The following is a 19,861-nucleotide window of genomic DNA, read 5'->3' as shown; positions in this document are numbered from 1 at the left end:
GACTTGATTCTTTCGCCGACGTAAAGATGATTCAAAAGGTTACATTTTTCATGCATGTTATCACATTCAACTCAAGGTCAATGCATGAACCCCGAAATTAAGCTACAAACTGATGCATGTATCTACTGATAAGGATTTCTAAAACAATGACTCCCAAGTCCCAACTCTAACTGAACATGTATCACTCCATGAATGTATATATTGACTGTGTTACCATCCGCTTCCATTTTTTTACCATCCCGTTTTTGCTAACTATGATTAGAACCATTTAATAAACTTCAGTTCTAATTTCTACCCTTCTTATGCAAAATCTGTGGGTCGTTTAGGAATCTTCCTTGAATTTTAATGTGTTATGGGGAGGGGGAGGGTCCATGTCCATGTCCATCACAATTGCAAAGGCAAAATTCACCCAGCTAGGATAAATCATGAAAGACTCTATATGAGAGACTACGACCTTATTTGGACGGATTGATTAGGAATCTATTGTCAAGTCAGGTCCGTATCTTTGAAAAAACCAAACATGTTTAGATCCCGACGTCGTTTGCGAACCAGACACCAAGATTTCCTTTCTGCAACCTAAGATTTCATCCTCGTTTTCATGCTTCCATATCAACTTCTTTTTCTTTTTTTTTTCTCTCTCTTCTTCAGTAACTTAAGGATAAATACCCCTCAAGAACACCCATCAATCCTCACCACTCTCTCTTTTCTGTTTCTCAAATATGTGTTCTTCAAGTAGTAAGAAGAATATTAAGAGTTGTTTCATGGTGATATTCTCTGTAAGACGTTTGATGTCGATGATGGAGAAGAAGCTAAGGAGTAGTTCATCTTCTCCTTCATTACCAGAGAAGCTTCAATCTCTTGAAATCGCCGCGAGGCTTCGTATCGATTCTGATTCTATTAACATGGCTTCTACTGATTTCGGCAAACTCAATCGAGTGATTCCTGCTGCTGTTCTGTATCCATTGTCTGAGGTTGACATTGTAAACCTCATAAGATCTTCATATGCTTCTTCTTCACCTTTTAGTATTGCAGCGAGGGGTCATGGTCATTCAGTTTGTGGACAAGCCATGGCTCAAGATGGTGTTGTGGTAGATATGAGATCTTTGATGAGTATTACTAGTAGTAGTAGTAGTACTACTACTAGTGATGGAAATGGATTAAGTGGAAGGATTAATCTTAATCTTTGTGGGTTAGCTTCTTATGTTGATGTGGGTGGAGAGCAGCTGTGGATCGATGTTTTGAATGCAACCCTTGAGCATGGTGTTGCACCCAAATCATGGACGGATTATTTGTATCTCACCGTCGGCGGAACCCTCTCTAACGCCGGCATCAGCGGCCAATCCTTCCGTCATGGCCCTCAGATCACCAACGTTTATGAGATGGACGTTGTTACTGGTATTATAATTGTTTTCATGTTCGCAGTAATCTTGTATTGAAAAACTTATGGGTTAGATATTTCAACATGGTATCAGAGTCATTAGGGATATCCAGATCTTCTATGGCACGCTGTCCCATCCTGTGTGTGTTGTACAGACACATGGCCGAACACAATGATTACCTTACCTCAACTCGGGCAAGGTGCTCAGGGAGGGATAATAAGACGATCATTGTGTGTGGCCATGTGTCTGCGTTGCACGCACAGAACAGGCAACACACCGTAGAGGATCTGTTTCCGAGTCATTAGACCCAGTATGTTATGAGACCAAATTTCAGGTGTACTTGGGCTGAAGCAAGTTTATTAATCTCGGAAATGAGATCTAGATGGGGTCCAGCTGTTTCGAGCAGAACCTTAGAAAGTATGAATCGGCCAGATTGGGTCCAACATTCTGATTCTTGAAACCCCGGGCTGAAGCTAGCACTTAATTTACCTATTAACTAACTAATTTGTTTTTTTTAGTTAAACAGAGAGATAAGTGATGGATAAATAGTGGTTTTTGTTTTAATGACTATTATTGAATTGAACGTGCAGGGCGAGGTGAGGTGGTGACCTGCTCTAGAGACCTGAACTCGGAGTTGTTTTATGGGGTACTGGGAGGATTTGGTCAGTTTGGGATCATCACAAGAGCAAGAATTGCCCTAGAACCGGCCCCCAGCAGGGTAATAATACAGGATTGTGATCCTCTATGGCCGGTCAGGTAGCGGCCTTGGTGCTACCCACACTTAGATAGGGGTGAAATGACTGCCCTACCCATTGCCCAAACACCCTACTTGGGTGAGGTCCACACCCCTATCTGGGTGACAGCACCAAGGCCACTATCTGCCCCACCGTAAAGAATCCAAATTGAATAATACATATACATACGTAGTGCAATACTGCATGGTTGGCACGTTTATGCTTTTATAGGGATTCTCATGATCCAAGTTGTCTATATTTCTTCTTTTTGGGAAAGAGGGTTGTTAAGGATTGAGATCCTCTGCTACCGCCTACCCGTGCAGCCTCACACAGGTAGGGCATGGACCCCATCCAGGCAGGGTGCTTAGGCTGTGGGTATGGCAGTCATTTTGCTTCTACTTGTGTGAGGCTGCATGCCGACTGCACAGGCAAGCGGCGGCGACAGAGGATCCAAATTGTGTTAAGATATTGATACGATCGATTTGGATCCTCTGCGGCCCTAGGGTTGAGTGGCCATCGTGTTGCACTCAACCCACAGGCTGCCATATGGATTTCATGCTGATCCAATGATTGGTATACAGCGGCCTGGTATTTTTGAATTTTGAGTGGTAATTTTAAATTTTGAATTTTGAATTGACCTCGTCTACCAACCATTAGATTGACATAAATCCACGTGGTGGCCTGTGAGTTGAGTGTAGCATGATGGCCACTCAACCCTAGATCACAAAGGATCCAAATCGGATACGATACCCATTTTAAGATAGATAAACATCAAGAAGAAACTAATTAAGGGTATTACTCTGTGGTTCTTACTGATGCAGAATGATTCTTTATTTACCTCATCTGTGTCTGATTCATAATTAATGCTTGCAGGTGAAGTGGGTACGTATGCTCTACCTTGATTTCTCTGCTTTCACAAAAGACCAAGAGAATCTGATAACATTCAACGGAGGAGATCAAGCAGGGAAGAAAAAAAATAAGGGTCTGGATTACGTCGAAGGCTCTCTAGTTATGTCTCAGAGTCCTGCAAATAATTGGAGATCTTCGTTCTTCTCCCACACTGACCATTCCAAGATTACTTCCTTAGCAACCAAACATGGTATCCTTTACTGCTTAGAAGTGGCCAAGTATTACGACCATCTCTCTGTCGATACTGTTGATAGGGTGTGTGATCTGTTACAATATCTTTCTTTCTTTCTTTCTTAAATGGTGTAATATTCTTGATTTTGATCTCTTAGTATTTTATCTTGTTCAGGAATTAGAAATGTTGCTTAGAGGGTTGAGCTTCATCCCTGGTTTTATCTTCGCCAAAGATGTGTCTTATATAGATTTCCTCGATAGGGTTCGAAGAGGAGAATTAGAGCTTCGTTCTAAAGGACTTTCGGACATTCCTCATCCATGGCTTAATCTCTTCGTCCCTAAATCTCAAATCTTGGATTTCGATGCTGGTGTTTTTAAGGGTATCCTTCAACAAAGCCCGAACGCTAGCGGACCTATCCTTGTCTACCCCATGATTAAAAGCAAGTGAGTAGTGAAGAATTACTGAAGACCCAGATCTTCTACGGCGGCGCGGGCTGTCCGTCCTGTCGTGCTGCACAGACACAAGGCGATCGCTTGATCGCTTTATCCCTGCCTGAGTGCCTTGCCCAAGCAGGGGTAAGGCGATCATTGTGCACAACCCTGTGTCTGCACACCACAGACAGGACAGGGCAGGGCGCCCCGTAGAAGATCTGTACCATTAATTTGTTCAGAACTGATGAGTTGAAAATCTATTTTGCATTTGCAGGTGGGATGATAAGATGTCAGCAGTTACACCAGATGAAGATATCTTCTATTCTGTTGGACTATTGAGATCAAGTAGTCTAAGTGGGAGTGAAGTTCATGGTTTAGAGTTGGTGAACCAGAACAGAAAGATAATGGAGTTTTGTGAAGAGGTTGGTATTAAGGTGAAGCAATATCTTCCCAATTACAGAACCAGAGAAGAGTGGATGAATCACTTTGGACCGAAATGGGATTTGTTCAAAGAAAGGAAGAATAAGTTTGATCCATTAGCCATACTATCCCCAGGTCAAAGGATTTTTAATTTCTAAGGCTAAGAACTGGAGTAAGAGTGAATTATATTAGTCTTGAAAGACATGAATAATTCATCATATTAGAAGTATCTCTACAAGGTTGATGGATCAGTTTTTTTAATTTTAGGTCTTTTCTATGCCAATCACAAGCACATTTGTAGTTGCAAATATAAATTTTTTTTCAGTGTAGAAAATTTAGAGCCCACTTGAAATAGCAGAATCCAGTTTTTTCTATTTCTGTGCTGAGAAATCGCTTTTGACCCACTTGATAAACTTGTTCTGGAAACATTTCTAGAAGACAATTAGAACACCGAAGGTGTTTGATAAAATCTGTTTTTGAAACATTTACTATATTATTTTAGCTAATAAAGGTTAAAATAAACATCTTATCAGACACAATTTTACAACTTGTGCTCAGAAACCTCAGAACATGTGGGACATGTTCTGTCAAAACTCTTCCATACAGCATAAATTTCTATTTGTGCTCCCAGAAACACTCAAAACGAAACACAAACAAGCACCTCTCCGCATAGCGAGGGGTAAAGCTGCGGACATTATGACCCTCTTTCAATCCCCGCAATGGTGGGAGCCTTGTGCACTGGGTATGCCTTTTTTTTTTAATCTTAAAAAACTAAATTATGTATTTATGTGGAATCGGCAAAGGAATTGGCCTAAACTCCAAAGTCTAGAAATTCATTACAGATCGACCGCACCGGGTCAGCAGGATTAGGGTCGGGATCTGGCCGATTGGGCCGATCCTATACCAATTCTTAGAACAGTGCTTTAAGGTACGAATAGTTGGTGGTACCTCAAATGATGTGGGTCAAACCTGAGATCCACTCCGATACGAATCTGTATATAATTTGGATTTTGATTATGATTGTAGATTCGATCTCATTACAGATTTAGGTTCAAGTTAGGTAAGGCAGGCCAAAAGCCAATTCGATTTATGACTTGGTAAAAGGGCCTATATAGTTTATACCTTTGATAGAGAAGAGGTAACAAAGTTAGACTTAAATATCCAGATCCGAGCCACATCTGATCCACATATATTGGGATTTTGGGTCAGATTTGGATCCACAAGCATGTGCATTAATAGGATTCGGATCTGGATTCGAGCTGAATAGTATGCAATCGAGTTTGGATTCAGGTTGATCCAGCCCGTTTTATGCCCTAAAACTAGGGGTGTAAATGAATAGCCGAAATCTATTTTCGTATCCGTGTTTGTATCCGTTTAGCACTATTCAAATCCGTCCAAAAGCTAAACGGATGCGGATACGAATAGGCTATAGCTATCCGAAAAGCTATATTTACATGTAAATGGATAAAATATCCGATCCGTATCCGTTTAGAACTATCCGAATCCATCCGATAGCTAATCGGATGCGGATGCGGATATAGCACTATCTGAGCCGAATCCGATCCGTTTACAGCCCTACCTAAAACCAGCTATGGCCCTTATTGACTACTCGAGTACTCTAGCAAGCACCTTTTACTATGAGTCCGGATTAGCTCCCCGTACATGAAGGCTTGGATCCTCTACTGTTGAGCTGCCCGGCAGGACCCTACTGCCAAGCTAGACATAGTAAGACGATAAATGACTGCCTTATCCCCACTTGGGTAAGGCACTCAGGCAGGGGTAAGGTGGTCATTCCCCACCTGGTTGTATCTTGGCAGTAGGGTCCTATCGGGCAGCTCGGCAATAGAGGATCAGGGTCCTTCATGGTGTCGTGATATATGCATGTCCTTTTGTTTCCACTAATGCTCTTTCATGCTGCTATTAAGAATGTTAAGAGGGGCATTTGTGGAAGAAAAATGACACGATGTCACAAAGCCGTACATAAAGAGTCATATATGGGGAGCTGATCTGGCTTCTTAGTAAACAACTTGTTATCAAATTTAATCCAATGAGCTTTGCTACCCTTTCTTTTTAGGTGAACATAAGGAGTCAGGAAGTGCAAATCAAGTGGGATGGGCCGGATTGGATCCCAAAATGCTCAACCCAGTTGGGTGCCAAGTGCCAACCCTAGCTAGCCCATCCAAGCTCAGCTCATCTTAGGCCGGGTTGAAAACTTCAGCCCAAATGCATAAATAACAATTGAATGGAGCAAAACACACTTGGATCATTTGAATGTAGGCCTTCTCAAGATCTACCAGGAATGAAAATGTTAGGTACTTGATCGATATGTCTAAAGCTCTAAAGCTGATGGAACGTGTTAAATCAAGTCTTTTAACCTATTCCATACTAGACTAGCCCAATCTAGTGTCCATACATTAGAGTGGCCCCCATTAGGCATATAACAAACTACTATGCTTCCGTAGCCGTTGTCCTCGGCGGCTCTCACTATAGCGGTAGGTAACCCTTTCTAAGCGGCTCCACTCTGCTCCAAAGTTTTTTTCTTCGCGACAGGTAACCCTTTCTAGACGGCTTTGACTATAGAAGCACGGTTTTAGGAATGGGTATCAAATTGAGTAATTGAATATGTTGAGGGATTTGTATCAGTATTGACTGCAATTGATACCGATACCTGATCGATATGAATCACCCAATATGGTATGGATGTGGTATTTTTAGATAAAAAATACTATTGTGATTTCGAATTGATACCGATACAACTTGCTACAGTAAGATGTTTCTATATATCAGTATCGGTATTGGTGGTAGGTATCTATATTTTGGTAAGATATTAATGTCTCTCTTTAAATGAGAAAAGATTATCCTTTTGAAAATGATTGATTATCTTATCTTAAGATCTTAAGAGGGATTCTAATACATAACCATTCGGAATCCTAGCTCTTCATGATTGAAGATTCTTATCCCAGAAAAAGGATAAATTAATATCCCAAAATTTCCCTCTCTTATGCTTGAAATCACACACGGATTAGCGATTTGATTAGTTCAATCTCCACTTCAGATAAGTGAAACAAATTTGTGGGGTTACTTAAAATTAAGCATTGTATTATCTATAATCTACATTGATTGTAAAATCATAATTATTTCTTGTCATATATGATGTACATTAAATATATTAATTTGTATTGAAATTGAAACTTCAATTTGACCCGATCAATTACGAAATAACATGATTTTCAGAGTTGATTTTGGGACTCATTAGTAATTGGGATGGGACAGTTCAAGGATAATTTTCCAATGGTCCCAAAAAAAACCAAAATGGAACTGACAACAGAAACTGCAAGACCGGCCCATTTAAGGTGCAGATTTAATCCTAGTTCAAACTTAATAATTATAATTTATAAAGGTTATGTATATCAAAATTACAAAGAAAAAATAAGGGTTAATGTTTGATGATTTGTATCTTAAAAATATATATTCAATTATTTATATGGTTAGAAAATTATTTGTATACTTAGGGTTAATGTTTGATTATTTGATTGCGAAGGACTGCTAAGGAATCAGAACTGGACCAACTTTTTCTTTGACTGTTCCTACAGTCTAGGAGCTCGCTCTTCTAATTCTGATAGTGCCACAACACTACTTAGGGCAACAACCCCCTTTCAATCAAAACCCCAACTTGACTGAAAATACAATCTATGAAATCAAATATTTAAACTCCGATTACAGCGAACACATACTAGGCATACATAAAAAAACAACCTAGTTTAAGAAAAAGAGAATTTGCAAACCTAGATTATTGCTACCCGGGTCCAATCCCATTCTCCGGCGATACTCTGATGTCCAAATATCAACTCCGGCGAAGCCAAGCATCAACTAATGTAGCACCATGCACCCAATAGAGCAAGAACCTAAAAAATCCCATTTTCTAGTGATTGTGTGAGATGGTGCACGATTATAAAACACACACAGCCAATCAGCTTAGTCATGCGGGCATTAAAGACTTCCCATCCGAGCGCCTTATCCTAAGCCATTGATCTTGTTTGTAGAAGATTGAACACCCATCTAAGGGCTACCCCAATTGTGAAGCCTCCCACCATGGCCGCACGACCTTGCTATGGCAAGTCCCCTGCAATACATGTTTGTTGTTTGTGAAGCCTGATTTGATCTAGAAAGTGCGGTTGAGACCTTCGGAGGGCCGTTTCGGCCTCGAAACGATCTCGGAATGCAGGGAGTGTTGTTGGGCTCGTCGAGATCTTCGAAACGAGTACCTTTTGAGTCATGTGTTATGTTTTGGTCCGGCCTAGGTTTTTTGGTAACTTTTGGACTAGGGGCATTTGTGTACTTTCTGGGTTAGGGTTTCCTTATTTATTGATCTTATCTCTTTGAGAGAGTAAGATGAGGGTTTTGTAACACTTCAGAAACATAGTGAAATCTGTTCTACTGCTCAGCCATGAATGTAGCTTCCAGATTGGAGATGAACCACGTAAAATCTCTGTGTTGTGCATTGTGTGTTCTTCTCTATCTTTCGTTTTTCTTCTGCAAATCACCATTCTGGGCGTTGTTTTCGTAACAATGTTATCATGGCCGGCCGAGTCACCTACTTGCATCATGTTGGCGGCATCCGTGGCCCCTTGGCTGTGAGTAGTACATGAGCTTTTACTTGTGGCATGAGCTTTTGACACCTTGGCTTTCATGTGGCAAATTTTTTTATATTGCTTTGCTACATGGTTGCAAATTTCAACACCACATCATCAACGCCGTAAACTCTAGGCAGTGTAGTTGTACATCAAACTTATGGTCTATGAATAGTATATGATTCAATAAAAAAACCCACATTTAGTGAGTTTCACATGATTCGGGCAACAATACAGAATCAATGAAAACTCAGGCTAACTTGGACATGCATGTTCTGATGATTTCTTAAACGTGTGCCAGTCTTCACGATTCCTTGCTAGGTTTCAATTTTTTTTTACTTGACTTATGTAGTTGTCCAAGTCAAAAAACCTAATTTTCCAACCATGATATATAAATATTTTTTTATTACTTTTTCCAATTTTATGTGATTTTTTATGAGGTTCAATTCGAATTTCTATTGTTCTCAATCGCCCCCTTTTGGTTTCACTGGTTTAATAAAACTCAAATTAAAACTGACCTGATAAGGATTCAATTCAGTTTGAGTTGAACTGGTTGATTTGGACTGATCTAACCAGTTCTGACTGAACCTTATCAAAATTGAAATCGATTAAGAACCGTTCTAATTGACACCTTTACTATACTTTAAATCATTAGCATGGTTTGAGGTATCGGTATCGATTCACTCGTATTGGGTTATCCATAAAGGTAAAATGGTAGAGACAAAGGTTAAAACTCTAAAAAAAAAATAAAAAAAAAAAAGGGCTTTTTTTTTTTTGTTTTTTTCAAGAAAAACTAGAGACAAAACTATTTGATACGGTTCGATCTATATCAGTATCGTATCATTTTCTTGGGATGGCTGATACCCAATCCGTACGGTGCGTTAAATCCATGCTCATCAGAGATTCAATGTAACAGGACTCCCTCAAATGTAACGATGCATCATTATATGATTATATGGTATGGAGAATAATCCTAAAATTAAAGGGATTGAAGGTCAAAAACTAACACGCTGTGGAGCGGTCTTACCCGACCTTCCATATTAATCTCAATATCTCCCGAAATATCCTATAAAACAAAATCTGTTATGATTTACCATTTCCTCTCTCTTTCTTTCTCTCTCTGTCTCTCTCTCTGCCTCTATTTTGAAGGAGTAGATTTGTTTCAATTTCAACCAAAGCTATTAACTTCGTCCTCCTCGTCGTTGTTTGTTTGTTGTGTCTCTCCTCTCTTTTCTCCCCTCTAAAATCTCTCTCTCTCTTCAATCCCATATTTCATTCCTTTTGGTCTCAGTAAGAAAAGCAGGAAAAAACACCGGAAAGCCTCATCATCAAACCAACCCACCCGCCGGAATCCCAGCCGAGAAATCCCCCTCCATCCTCTCTTTCTCTCTCTCTCTCTCTCTCTCTCTCTCTAACCAACAAACAAACAATAACATGAGTAGCAGTAGCAGCAGCATCAATGGTATTATTAATAACAATAATAGTAATGGTAGAGGAGCAAACAACGGCACCAGCAGCGGTAGCAGCAGCAGCAGCCAACAAGCTTGTGCGGCATGTAAATACCAGCGAAGGAAATGCACTCCTGGTTGTACTCTCGCCCCTTATTTCCCAGCAGACCAACAACGTCAATTCCTTAATGCACACAAGCTATTCGGTGTAAGTAACATTCTCAAAATCATACGAAATCTTGATCCATCTCAAAAAGACGAAGCAATGCGTACAATGATCTTACAAGCCGATATCCGAGCCAATGATCCTGTTGGTGGATGTTATAGATTGATTCATGAATTACAGTGTCAGATCGAACGTGATAAAGCTCAACTCCAACTCGTTCTTCATCAACTCGCTATTTGTCGTGCTCAAGCTCAGGCTCATTTACAATTGTTGCAGCAACAAGAAGCCATTAATAATAATAATCATATTCCAGATCCTATTTCTGCTGCTTCTTATGTAACAACAACAACCCCTCCTATGCTTCCCCATCATCATCATCATCATCATCATCAACAACAACAAGGTTACTTTGTGCAGGACAACACCAATCATCATTACCACCAAGGTATTAATAACCAATGGGTTATGCAACATGATCCTAACCCTAACCCTAATAGGATCAATGATGATCCTGAAGCTTCATCACCTCTTTCTTCTTTACATGTTAATAAGGAGTCTTTCATGAATGAATGTGAGGATATCAAACCACTTCTTGGAATCTTTGAGGATAGGCAGCAGCAATCCCTTCCCTTTGATCACAAAGATTCCATCCAATGCAGGTTTGTTTTTATCTTTTTTCTCTATATTCATTATCATTTGTTATTATTCCTGTGAAAATGATTTATCTTTCTCTTGAAAAAAAATATTTAAAAATAATGAAAGATCCTTTGCAAAAAGATGGCTTTTTTACTAAATTACTGCATCACTTGCCCCTTTCTTTTGATTCTGATTGATTTCATTTCAAATGGAAAGAGGCAATTTCTTGGTCCATTTTCTCAAGTTCCTTTCCAGCCAAATGTTGTAGATAGTAACACAGAAAGATATCTTGACCAAATAAAAGAAAGATTTCAAATCACTATTACCTAATTTGTTGTTTGGTTTGAATTTGTATATGATTCGCAATCAATTCCCCAAATATGTTATAAAAAATGAAGATCCTTGGTTAGGAAATTTTAATACTGGTTTACTATATATTCACATAACCATGATTCAAATCAAAAGTTCTAGCAGATTAGAGTTTCTATAAACTTGAAATTTATACTTAGCTTTGATAAGTTCACAACCTCAACATTGAGTTCCAAAAAAGGTTGACTCATGTAGTCATGGTTGTAATCTTTTTGTCTAAAAAAAAAAATTTAAGATTGCAAATGTTTTCATGCAGGTTGCATTCTGAAAAATCTTAAGCTTAAAAGTAAAAAAAAAAAGAAAAAGAAAAAGAAGAAGAAGAGGACAATTATATAAGTGGTAGCATACTAATTCTTTAATAAAAATTTTGTTTAAATAAGACATAAATAATCAGTGTTTTAATTATAGCATTTCTTTGGTACCATTGATGATATTTAGATAACAAACTAATTTCTTACTTCCATTTTTTCTATTATTTTTCATTTTTCATTTCGCATCCCTCTTTTCCCCATCTCTTCATTCTCCTCTTCTGTTTAGACCTCAGTTTTCCCTACTTTGTTTTGATTGGATCCATGTAGCCGATCTCATTAAGTTGGGATAAGGCTGAATTATTGTTGTAATTATCAGAAAATATTTATTTTTCCGTCATGAATCCCACCATATACCAACTTATTGGTGAAAAGAATATAACATTTTACCAACATGATGGCTAAATTAGCACAATCTTTGTTCAAAATTTCAAATCATATAAAAGTAATTAAGGTAATTAAGTAGGACAACTACTTGGCAAATTGTCTGCTTCATTACTTAATCCTAATTAGTTATAGTTATATTCTTTATGTGTTTTTATCTCATTTAAATTTTTAATTGACCATATAAGTATTTTAACTAACTGTTTTCACTGTTCAAATGATAAAAGTTGTGGCATTGTTTGATTCAAACAGCCATTCAATTTTATTTTTTTAAAATTTTACCTTGTATTTATTATGTTTTCTGTGTGTGTGTGTGTGTGTGTGCCAAAAACTTAATATTGTTTAAAATAACTAATTTGAGATTAACATGAAAGAATCTAATTTCCTCATTCCACTTTGGGTCATGTCTTCCCTAAAACCATAAGCATCTTGTCCCCCCCCCCGCTATTTCAGTTTTCAACAATGGTCCTTATCAGCCATCTTCATTCAATACCTTCAACTTGTGACATATCACAACCTTTTCATTGTTGAACTTGTAAATCTAATATAAGTTAGGGGAGAGTTCCTTTGGTCTGATGGAGGAGAAAAATGAAGGGAGGAATATTTTGGTCACTCTCTCAATAGGAGAGACTTTGGTAGTTGATTGTTCCTGACCACCTCTGTTCGGCGGAGCAGAAAACTTTTGTTCATTAATTTACTTATATAAAAATTACTGTCAATTAGTTTTTACTAGAATTACCATATACAAACAGATCATAATATAAAAGTAAATTTCGTAGACCAATTTTAGATGTGATTTTAATTTATATTGACATAAATGAATTAGAACAAATTGAATTTTTTAAATCAGGAAAATCTCATCTACATAGTGTCGATAACATGGATCCTTGCCCTCCAATAGGCTCTATCTGAGGTCATACTTGGCAGAAGACTCAGACTATGCAAGTAGCCGACCCCATTTAGTTAGGATAAGGCTGAGTTGTTGTTGTTGCTACTGCTTATTTGTCAAAGTTGGCAGTTTCAATTATCATCCATATTTACTTGTGAGGTAAAAAAAAGTAGCTAATGGTAGATATTATTTACTTATTTAATCTCCTCTCAGATATTTGTGGTTATTTTTTCAGTGACAATGCTGTACTAAAAGAAGATGAGGCTGATTCAGTGGTGCTTAAAGGAGAAGATAACTCAATGGAGCATGTTCCAGAACATGATTTAAAGGGGGCAGCTTCTTTATTTACTCTTACAAATTGTAACAGCTAAGGCTAGCAATGTGAAACAAAACATCTCTCCCCAAAAAGAGAAAAAATGCCCTGGTCTCTCTCTCTCTCTCTCTCTCTGTTTGTTTGTTTGTTTGTTGTTTGTGTCTTATGTTGTGGTCTCTCTATGTAAATATTAACATCCAAATGAAAAAGAATGGAGGACAGGAGTACTCCAACATATTGCTTCTTTAACAGCTTTGCAGAATGTGTAGTGTTAAGTGTTTAATTTTATTTTGAGAAGAAAATTATTTTGACAAGCTACAAGAGGAATGCTGAGTACCTGACTCGTTAAGCAAGATAGCAGCAAGGTGGGCACTTAATGGGCAACAAGATCATAGGCTGTGTTTGATATGCAATCATGGAATAAATTCTAGGTCTAGAATGCTTTTTGAAATTCAATTCTTCTCTATTTCTCACCTCAGATGCATTCTAAAATCAGAATCTATTCCGAGTGCATACCAAACACAGCCTTAATCCAACTCCCAACCCCAAAGAAACCTGAGGTTGAATGAATACTTTTGGTCTTGGATTGGGCCCAGGTTAATGCTCATGGTAATCACGAAGCTGCCTGAGCTGAAGCCCCAAAAAATCCAAAGAAAGTCCAAGCCCTTCACACACTTATTAGTAATTTATAGTTTGAATTTCTTATATTCTAACAAAACCATTAAGTTATATCTGTTTCAGGTTTTTTTGTGTTGCCTGATGGTGTTCATATATCAATGTGAATGGGACTTTAATGGCCACAGTTTGGTAAGCATTTTATAATAATTAGAAAACTATCCGAGCCCCCATCCAACCCTAGAAATCCCTAGCCCTGCTCCGGGCTTGAATATCTTAGGTTGGGCCTGGGTCACCACCACTCAAACAGCTCAATGCTCACCCCTAGCAAATCGGTTTGGAAGCTACTGGAATGGGCCAGGATTGGCGGAACCCTAGAAAAATTTAAAGAGAGTCTGATGGAAGCAGTTTAAATCAAGATCGGGTTTGGCCAAATCTCTCGATTCAATTTTTTTGGGTGTTGGGCCTTATTGGGTCTAGCCCCATGTGGAGATTGTTGGGTATTGGGCTAAGTTGCGGTCCAAACCCATGTGAAGGCAAGTTCCGTATGAGTTGGCAAGCACTACCTTGGTTTATTGGTCTTTGTAATCTTACAAAGAGTCACTTTAGGAAGTGTATAGCAAGTTTTTTCTAAGGAGAGAGAAAGTAACAAGGTTAGAGAAGATGAATAGTTTAGCTTGGTAAAGAAGTTAAGAAAAAGTTTGTTCTTAACGCTCTTGGAGAAGAGGATGTGCAAAATATTTGTAGGAGATTTATTCTCACGGTTTATCATTATTGAGGCCATTTGTGTGCAATTTCTACATTCTTGTTCAACCGGCTTACCAAAGCTATAGTTTGTGCATTATATTAGCTGTCTATGAGATGGTGCTGAGTCAATCCGGATATGTTTTTATCTTGTTTCTCAATTAGTCCTTGTACACCCTATATCCATATCTGTGTATATCTACCAATTATCTCTACCTTACCTAAAAGAGAAGATACAGATATGGATACAGGGTGTACAAGGACTAATTGAGAAACAAGATAAAAACATATCCAGATTGACTCAGCGCCATCTCATAGACAGCTAATGCATTCGGTTGGTTTCTTAAAGCTTAGGGGATACATTTTCTTGGAGCTATTAAGAGGTAGAAGAGTAGCAACTTGTTGATGTGTGAAGTAACATTGTAAAGTCGTCAAGTGCTTGTTGTTTCTTTTTCAATCTTGTTGTGAATCTCAAGTCAAGTTTTGGACATAAACTTGAGAGGTGAAACATTGTAATCCTTACTTGATTTTAGTGGATTTTTCTCCGAGTCGTCCCGTGGTTTTTCTCTTCACATGGAAGGGTTTTTCACGTTAAATTTGGTGTTCCTTTGGTTTTGTGTTTGCTTGTTCATTTATATTTTTTGTTTCTATTTACATCATGTGTTGTATATGTTTTCGTGAGCATGATTTGTTTTGGTGATAACACGATTTTGTGAGTCCGTAGCTGCATTTTGTACTCACACAAGTAGGAAGGTTTTTTCCGCACCTCTTTCTAATAACTCGTATCAGAGTTTGGTTGGATTATTTGTGTATGAATCAAAACTGGATGCAAACATCTCTTCAAGGATGATTAGTTTGAATGAAAGCAATTAATTGATTTGAAAATAAAACTAGAAGACATTCTCTATTCAAGATACTTTTAATCGCCAATTGAGATAATAGATAAGAAATCAGAATCTGTATCTGTTAATGATTGGAAGAAATTGGACAGAAAAAACAATTGCTTGAATCCGATAGTGGTTGAATGATATTGTGTTCCATCATGTGTCAATAGAAACTAATGCAAGTTATTTGTGGAAGAAATTACATGATATGTATGAAAGAAGATAGTTGAAAACAAGACATTTTTAATCAAAAAATTTGTAAACTAGAAATTTAAAGAAAAACGAATCAATTGCAGAGCACTTGAATGGAATGCAAAGTATTGTAAATTAGTTGGTAGCTATGAAGATGGTGTTTGATGATGAGTTGCAAGCATTGTTGTTGCTGAGTTCATTACCTGATACTTGGGAGACTAGTTGTATCCCTTTGCAACTTGACATCTGATGGTATTATTACCACAAGTCAAGTTACAAGCAATTTATTGATTGAAGAAATAAAAAGATTCTTCATTTTTACATGCTTGGATTATTGAAGAACAGGGGTTCAAAGCATAAAGAAAAAAAATAACAGTTGAAGTAAGCCAAGAGGGAGATCCAAATCAAAAAAAGGTGTGGAAATAATGGAGTATCTAAAACTGTTGGAATCAGAAAGTCCAAGCCCTTCACACACTTATTAGTAATTTGTAGTTTGAATTTCTTATATTCTAACAAAACCATTAAGTTATATTTGTTTCAGGTTTTTTGGGTGTTGCCTGATGGTGTTCATATATCAATGTGATTGGGACTTTAATGGCCATAGTTTGGAAAGAATTTTATGATAATTAGAAAATTATCCACACCAAGGCGTTTGAGGGCACTTGGTATCGTGCTCCATAGTATGTCTTGGGTGCCTGTCGCCTAAGCGCTTAGGCAGCCCTCCAACGCCTTGGTTCGCCTAGGTGTCATGACAACTATGGAGCAGTTACCTCAAAAAGAGCCACCTATGATTAGAAGGTCACAAAGAGAAAGGAAAACTTCAATAAAATAACTATCATCAAGGTATGTGACATTTACTGAAAATGGTGAGTTGGAAATTTTTGAAGAAGCCATGATTCATGAACAAAAGGTTGAATGGAAGAAAGCTATGCAAGAAGAGCTTTATTCTTTGCATGAAAATAAGAACTATGAGTTGGTTGAACTGCCAAAAGGGCAGAAAAATTTGAAGAACAAGTGGATTTTCAAGCTAAAAAAGTGAAGATGATGAAAAGAAAATAAGGTACAAGACAAGGCTGGTTGTCAAAGGATTCGAGTAGAAAGGGTAGTGATTTTGATATAATCTTTTCACCCGTGGTGAAGATCCCTTATATTCACACTATCCTTGGTCAAACTGCTAGTCAAGACTTTTAGATTGAGCAATTAGAAGTGAAAACAACTTTCTTGTATGGAGATTTAAAGGAAGAAATTTAAATGGAGCAGCTAGAAGGTTTCCTTGTGAAAGGCAAGGCACATGGTGTGCAAGTTGAAGAAGAGCTTGTATGGGTTGAAGTAAGAATTTTGACAATAATACATAATGTTTGACTCATTTATGTTGAAAAATGGTTTTACTACAACCATTGTTGACCATTATGTCTACCTCAGAAAATATTCAGATTCATTATGTATTATTCTCTTGTTATATGTTGATGATATGTTCATTGTTGGTCAAGATTCTACTTGATTGACGAGTTGAAAAAATAATTGAATAAGACCTTTGACATGAAGGATCTAGGGACTCAAAGCAGATTTTGGGCATGACAATCAAACGTTTTAGGAAGAACAAGAAGTTGTAGCTATCACAAGAAAAGTACATCATATTGAGAAGGTAATTGAAAGATTCAATAAGAAGAATGTCAAGCCTGTGTATACACCATTAGCTAGTAATTTCAAGTTGAGTGCTAAGTTGTCTCGAACTAGTAATGGAGAGAAGAACAAAATGGTGAAAATCCCTTATGTTTTAGCTGTAAGGAGTTTGATGTATGTTATAATATGTACATGGCTTCACATAGCTTATGCCACTGGTGTTGTTAGTAGTTATTTAGAATATCTAGACAAGTAACATTAGGAGGCTATAAAATTGATTCTAAGATATCTAAGAGACATATCTAAAGTTTGTTTATGTTTTGGAAATTCATCATTCATAGTGAAAGATTATATAGATTCAGATATGATAGGAGATCTTAACAGGAGGAAGTCTACTTCTGCTTATTGGTTTATTTTTGGAGGGGGGAGCCATCAATTGGCAATTAAAGTTGCAAAAAAGTGTTTCACTATCAACTAGAGAGGCAAAATACATTGCTGCTACAAAATCTTGTAAGGAGATGCTATGGTTGAAGCCTTTATTTTAGGAAAATTATCAGCCACCCTTCAATAGCCCGTTAAATTAATACAACCTCATTAACCACTAAAATTTCAATTCTGGCCCAAAAAAAAACTAACAGATTAACTGTGTGAAATACAAATGACTAAAATACCCTCTACATTAAAACATAAAAACCCCAGCCCACCTCAATTAAAAAAAAATACCCTTCAATGGTTCTAGGTCACCACAAGCACCACCGGGGTATAGTAGATGTAGGTCCAAAGGAGAGGGAGGTGCGATCGGTGACGGAGAAAAATATTAGGCTTATCTCAAAGGTCAAACCATATGTGAGCAAAATCAGCTTGAAGAGAAATTTGGCGGCAGAAGTTCAAGCCAGTTCTGAGTTCTATCTCTCAATAGAGATATCTTTTGGGTCTGGATTCCGAGTTTCAGCCAGTAATACAAACCCCAAAATTTCAAGTCCAATCGATTTCTATCAAGGAGTTCAAAGCAGCTTTGTTTTACCATAAAATAGGTTGTCAGTTGTAGGAATAGCAACAAACAGAGTAATAATACGGTAGAAGAGGAAGAAAAGAAGAATGGATGCGGAAGAATAGAACAGAGTACCTAATACATGAGAGAGAAGCCAAAGGAGAGAGAGAAGACCTGTGCACACAGATATGGGCAGTGAGGTTTGATTAGACCTGCGAAGTGAGGTCTGATTTCTGTCACCTCTACTCACCTCTGCAATCGTAGAACCGTGGGTGTTCAAAACTCTAAACTTGACCCTGGGGTTTGCAATTCTCAACAACCTCTTTCAATAAAGAAAGAAAACAGACTGAAAGTTCCTATCTGGCTCTTTTCCCTTCCTATTCCCTTCGTAAGCCTTTCGAATTCAACACCAAAAAGAGTGAATCAGAAATGTCAGTTTTTTTCTTTCTTTTCTGTTTCATTAACTGAAAGAAATAAACCATATTTCAAGAGAACAGCTAAAAAGTACTATTTGCTTTGGTCGAATCATTTCATCTATTTCAATAAAGTACAAGATCAACAAAAAAATTTCACAGACGTAACAAAAGATCGAATCTCATGAAGCATAATAGATTTTAGAGGACAAAATTGGAAATCTACTGCCCAAACTGATGTAGACTCGCCAAAATTGAAATAAATTATCACTGGATTAGCTTCAAAGTGATCAGAGCTAGAGGTCCAAAAATGGTGAAAAAATCAAGAAGCAACTCTGGTTCTTCAATAAGAAAACTATAAGAAAAATACGATACTAAGTGGTGAGAGTTTGTCAGAAATGGCGTTTGGAGTTGCAGAGAAATAGAGAATTTTGGTAGTTTACACCTTTTAATCCCCTTTGGAAGCATAATTTTCCTGAGAATTTATTTGTATTGAATATTCGTTCCCCTCTAGCTACGTATAGAAAAGTCGATTCCTGCCAAACAGTAGGGAAAGAGGAGGAGCAGGATGCTGATACATCCAAGATTCACCGAACCAATCAGCGGCTGTCACATGTCACAAAGCGACCAACTCCAGAACCAAGGAGAACCAACCGGGGGTCCCACCCAGGTGCAGCCTGCACCCAGGCGCGGCATCGTGGACGCAGACGTGATGTACACGGACACCGAGGCCACTCGTCTATGACCCAATTGTGTCACTATAGACTCATGCCACCACCAGGACTTTAGGCCACCGCTTAAAAGTCACGTCACCCAGACGGATTCAAGCACCAATGACGTTATCACTACACGCGAGTATCTATCTGCCAAGGATCTTGATACCACCAGGACATTCCCTCCCGCAGGGAGATGGCCAATCAGGATAGAGCCCTATTACTCAGGGTCTCTATCCACTCAATGGCACACTCGCCATCAAACTGGGACTCTCCACACCGCCATACACTACTATAAAAGGCAAGGTACACAACCCCATCAAGGGATATCTAAACTCATATTGAATAATCACTATTCATCTGTTTGCTCAGGAGATCTAACTTTGGCATCGGAGAGCCCTAGGCCGGAACCACACCGGTTCTCTCTGTTGACCCCTTGGTCCACTTGCAGGTGACGACACTCGCAGGACCACTCGACGATTTCTTGACGCAACAGA

General features: G+C 38.1%; 2 protein-coding genes across 2 annotated transcripts; both read left to right on the top strand.

The window, feature by feature from the left end:
* The first annotated feature begins 731 nt into the window (after positions 1 to 731).
* On the top strand, positions 732 to 4,203 carry LOC122669552 (cytokinin dehydrogenase 3-like). Its single transcript, XM_043866335.1, has 6 exons — positions 732 to 1,106; positions 1,152 to 1,395; positions 1,970 to 2,097; positions 2,987 to 3,277; positions 3,369 to 3,637; positions 3,900 to 4,203. The coding sequence occupies exons 1-6, from the start codon at positions 762 to 764 to the stop codon at positions 4,201 to 4,203; spliced, it is 1,581 nt and encodes a 526-aa protein (XP_043722270.1). The 5' UTR covers positions 732 to 761.
* Positions 4,204 to 10,110: 5,907 nt separating this feature from the next.
* Positions 10,111 to 13,299, top strand: LOC122668761 (LOB domain-containing protein 22-like). The gene is made up of 2 exons (XM_043865293.1): positions 10,111 to 10,949; positions 13,112 to 13,299. The coding sequence occupies exons 1-2, from the start codon at positions 10,111 to 10,113 to the stop codon at positions 13,245 to 13,247; spliced, it is 975 nt and encodes a 324-aa protein (XP_043721228.1). The 3' UTR covers positions 13,248 to 13,299.
* The last annotated feature ends 6,562 nt before the right edge of the window (positions 13,300 to 19,861 follow it).

Source organism: Telopea speciosissima, chromosome 7 (assembly GCF_018873765.1).
Source record: "Telopea speciosissima isolate NSW1024214 ecotype Mountain lineage chromosome 7, Tspe_v1, whole genome shotgun sequence".
In the NCBI taxonomy this organism is placed as follows: Eukaryota; Viridiplantae; Streptophyta; class Magnoliopsida; order Proteales; family Proteaceae; genus Telopea; species Telopea speciosissima.
Note: the sequence above shows the minus strand (reverse complement) of the source record. Positions and strands in the feature narration are given on the sequence as shown.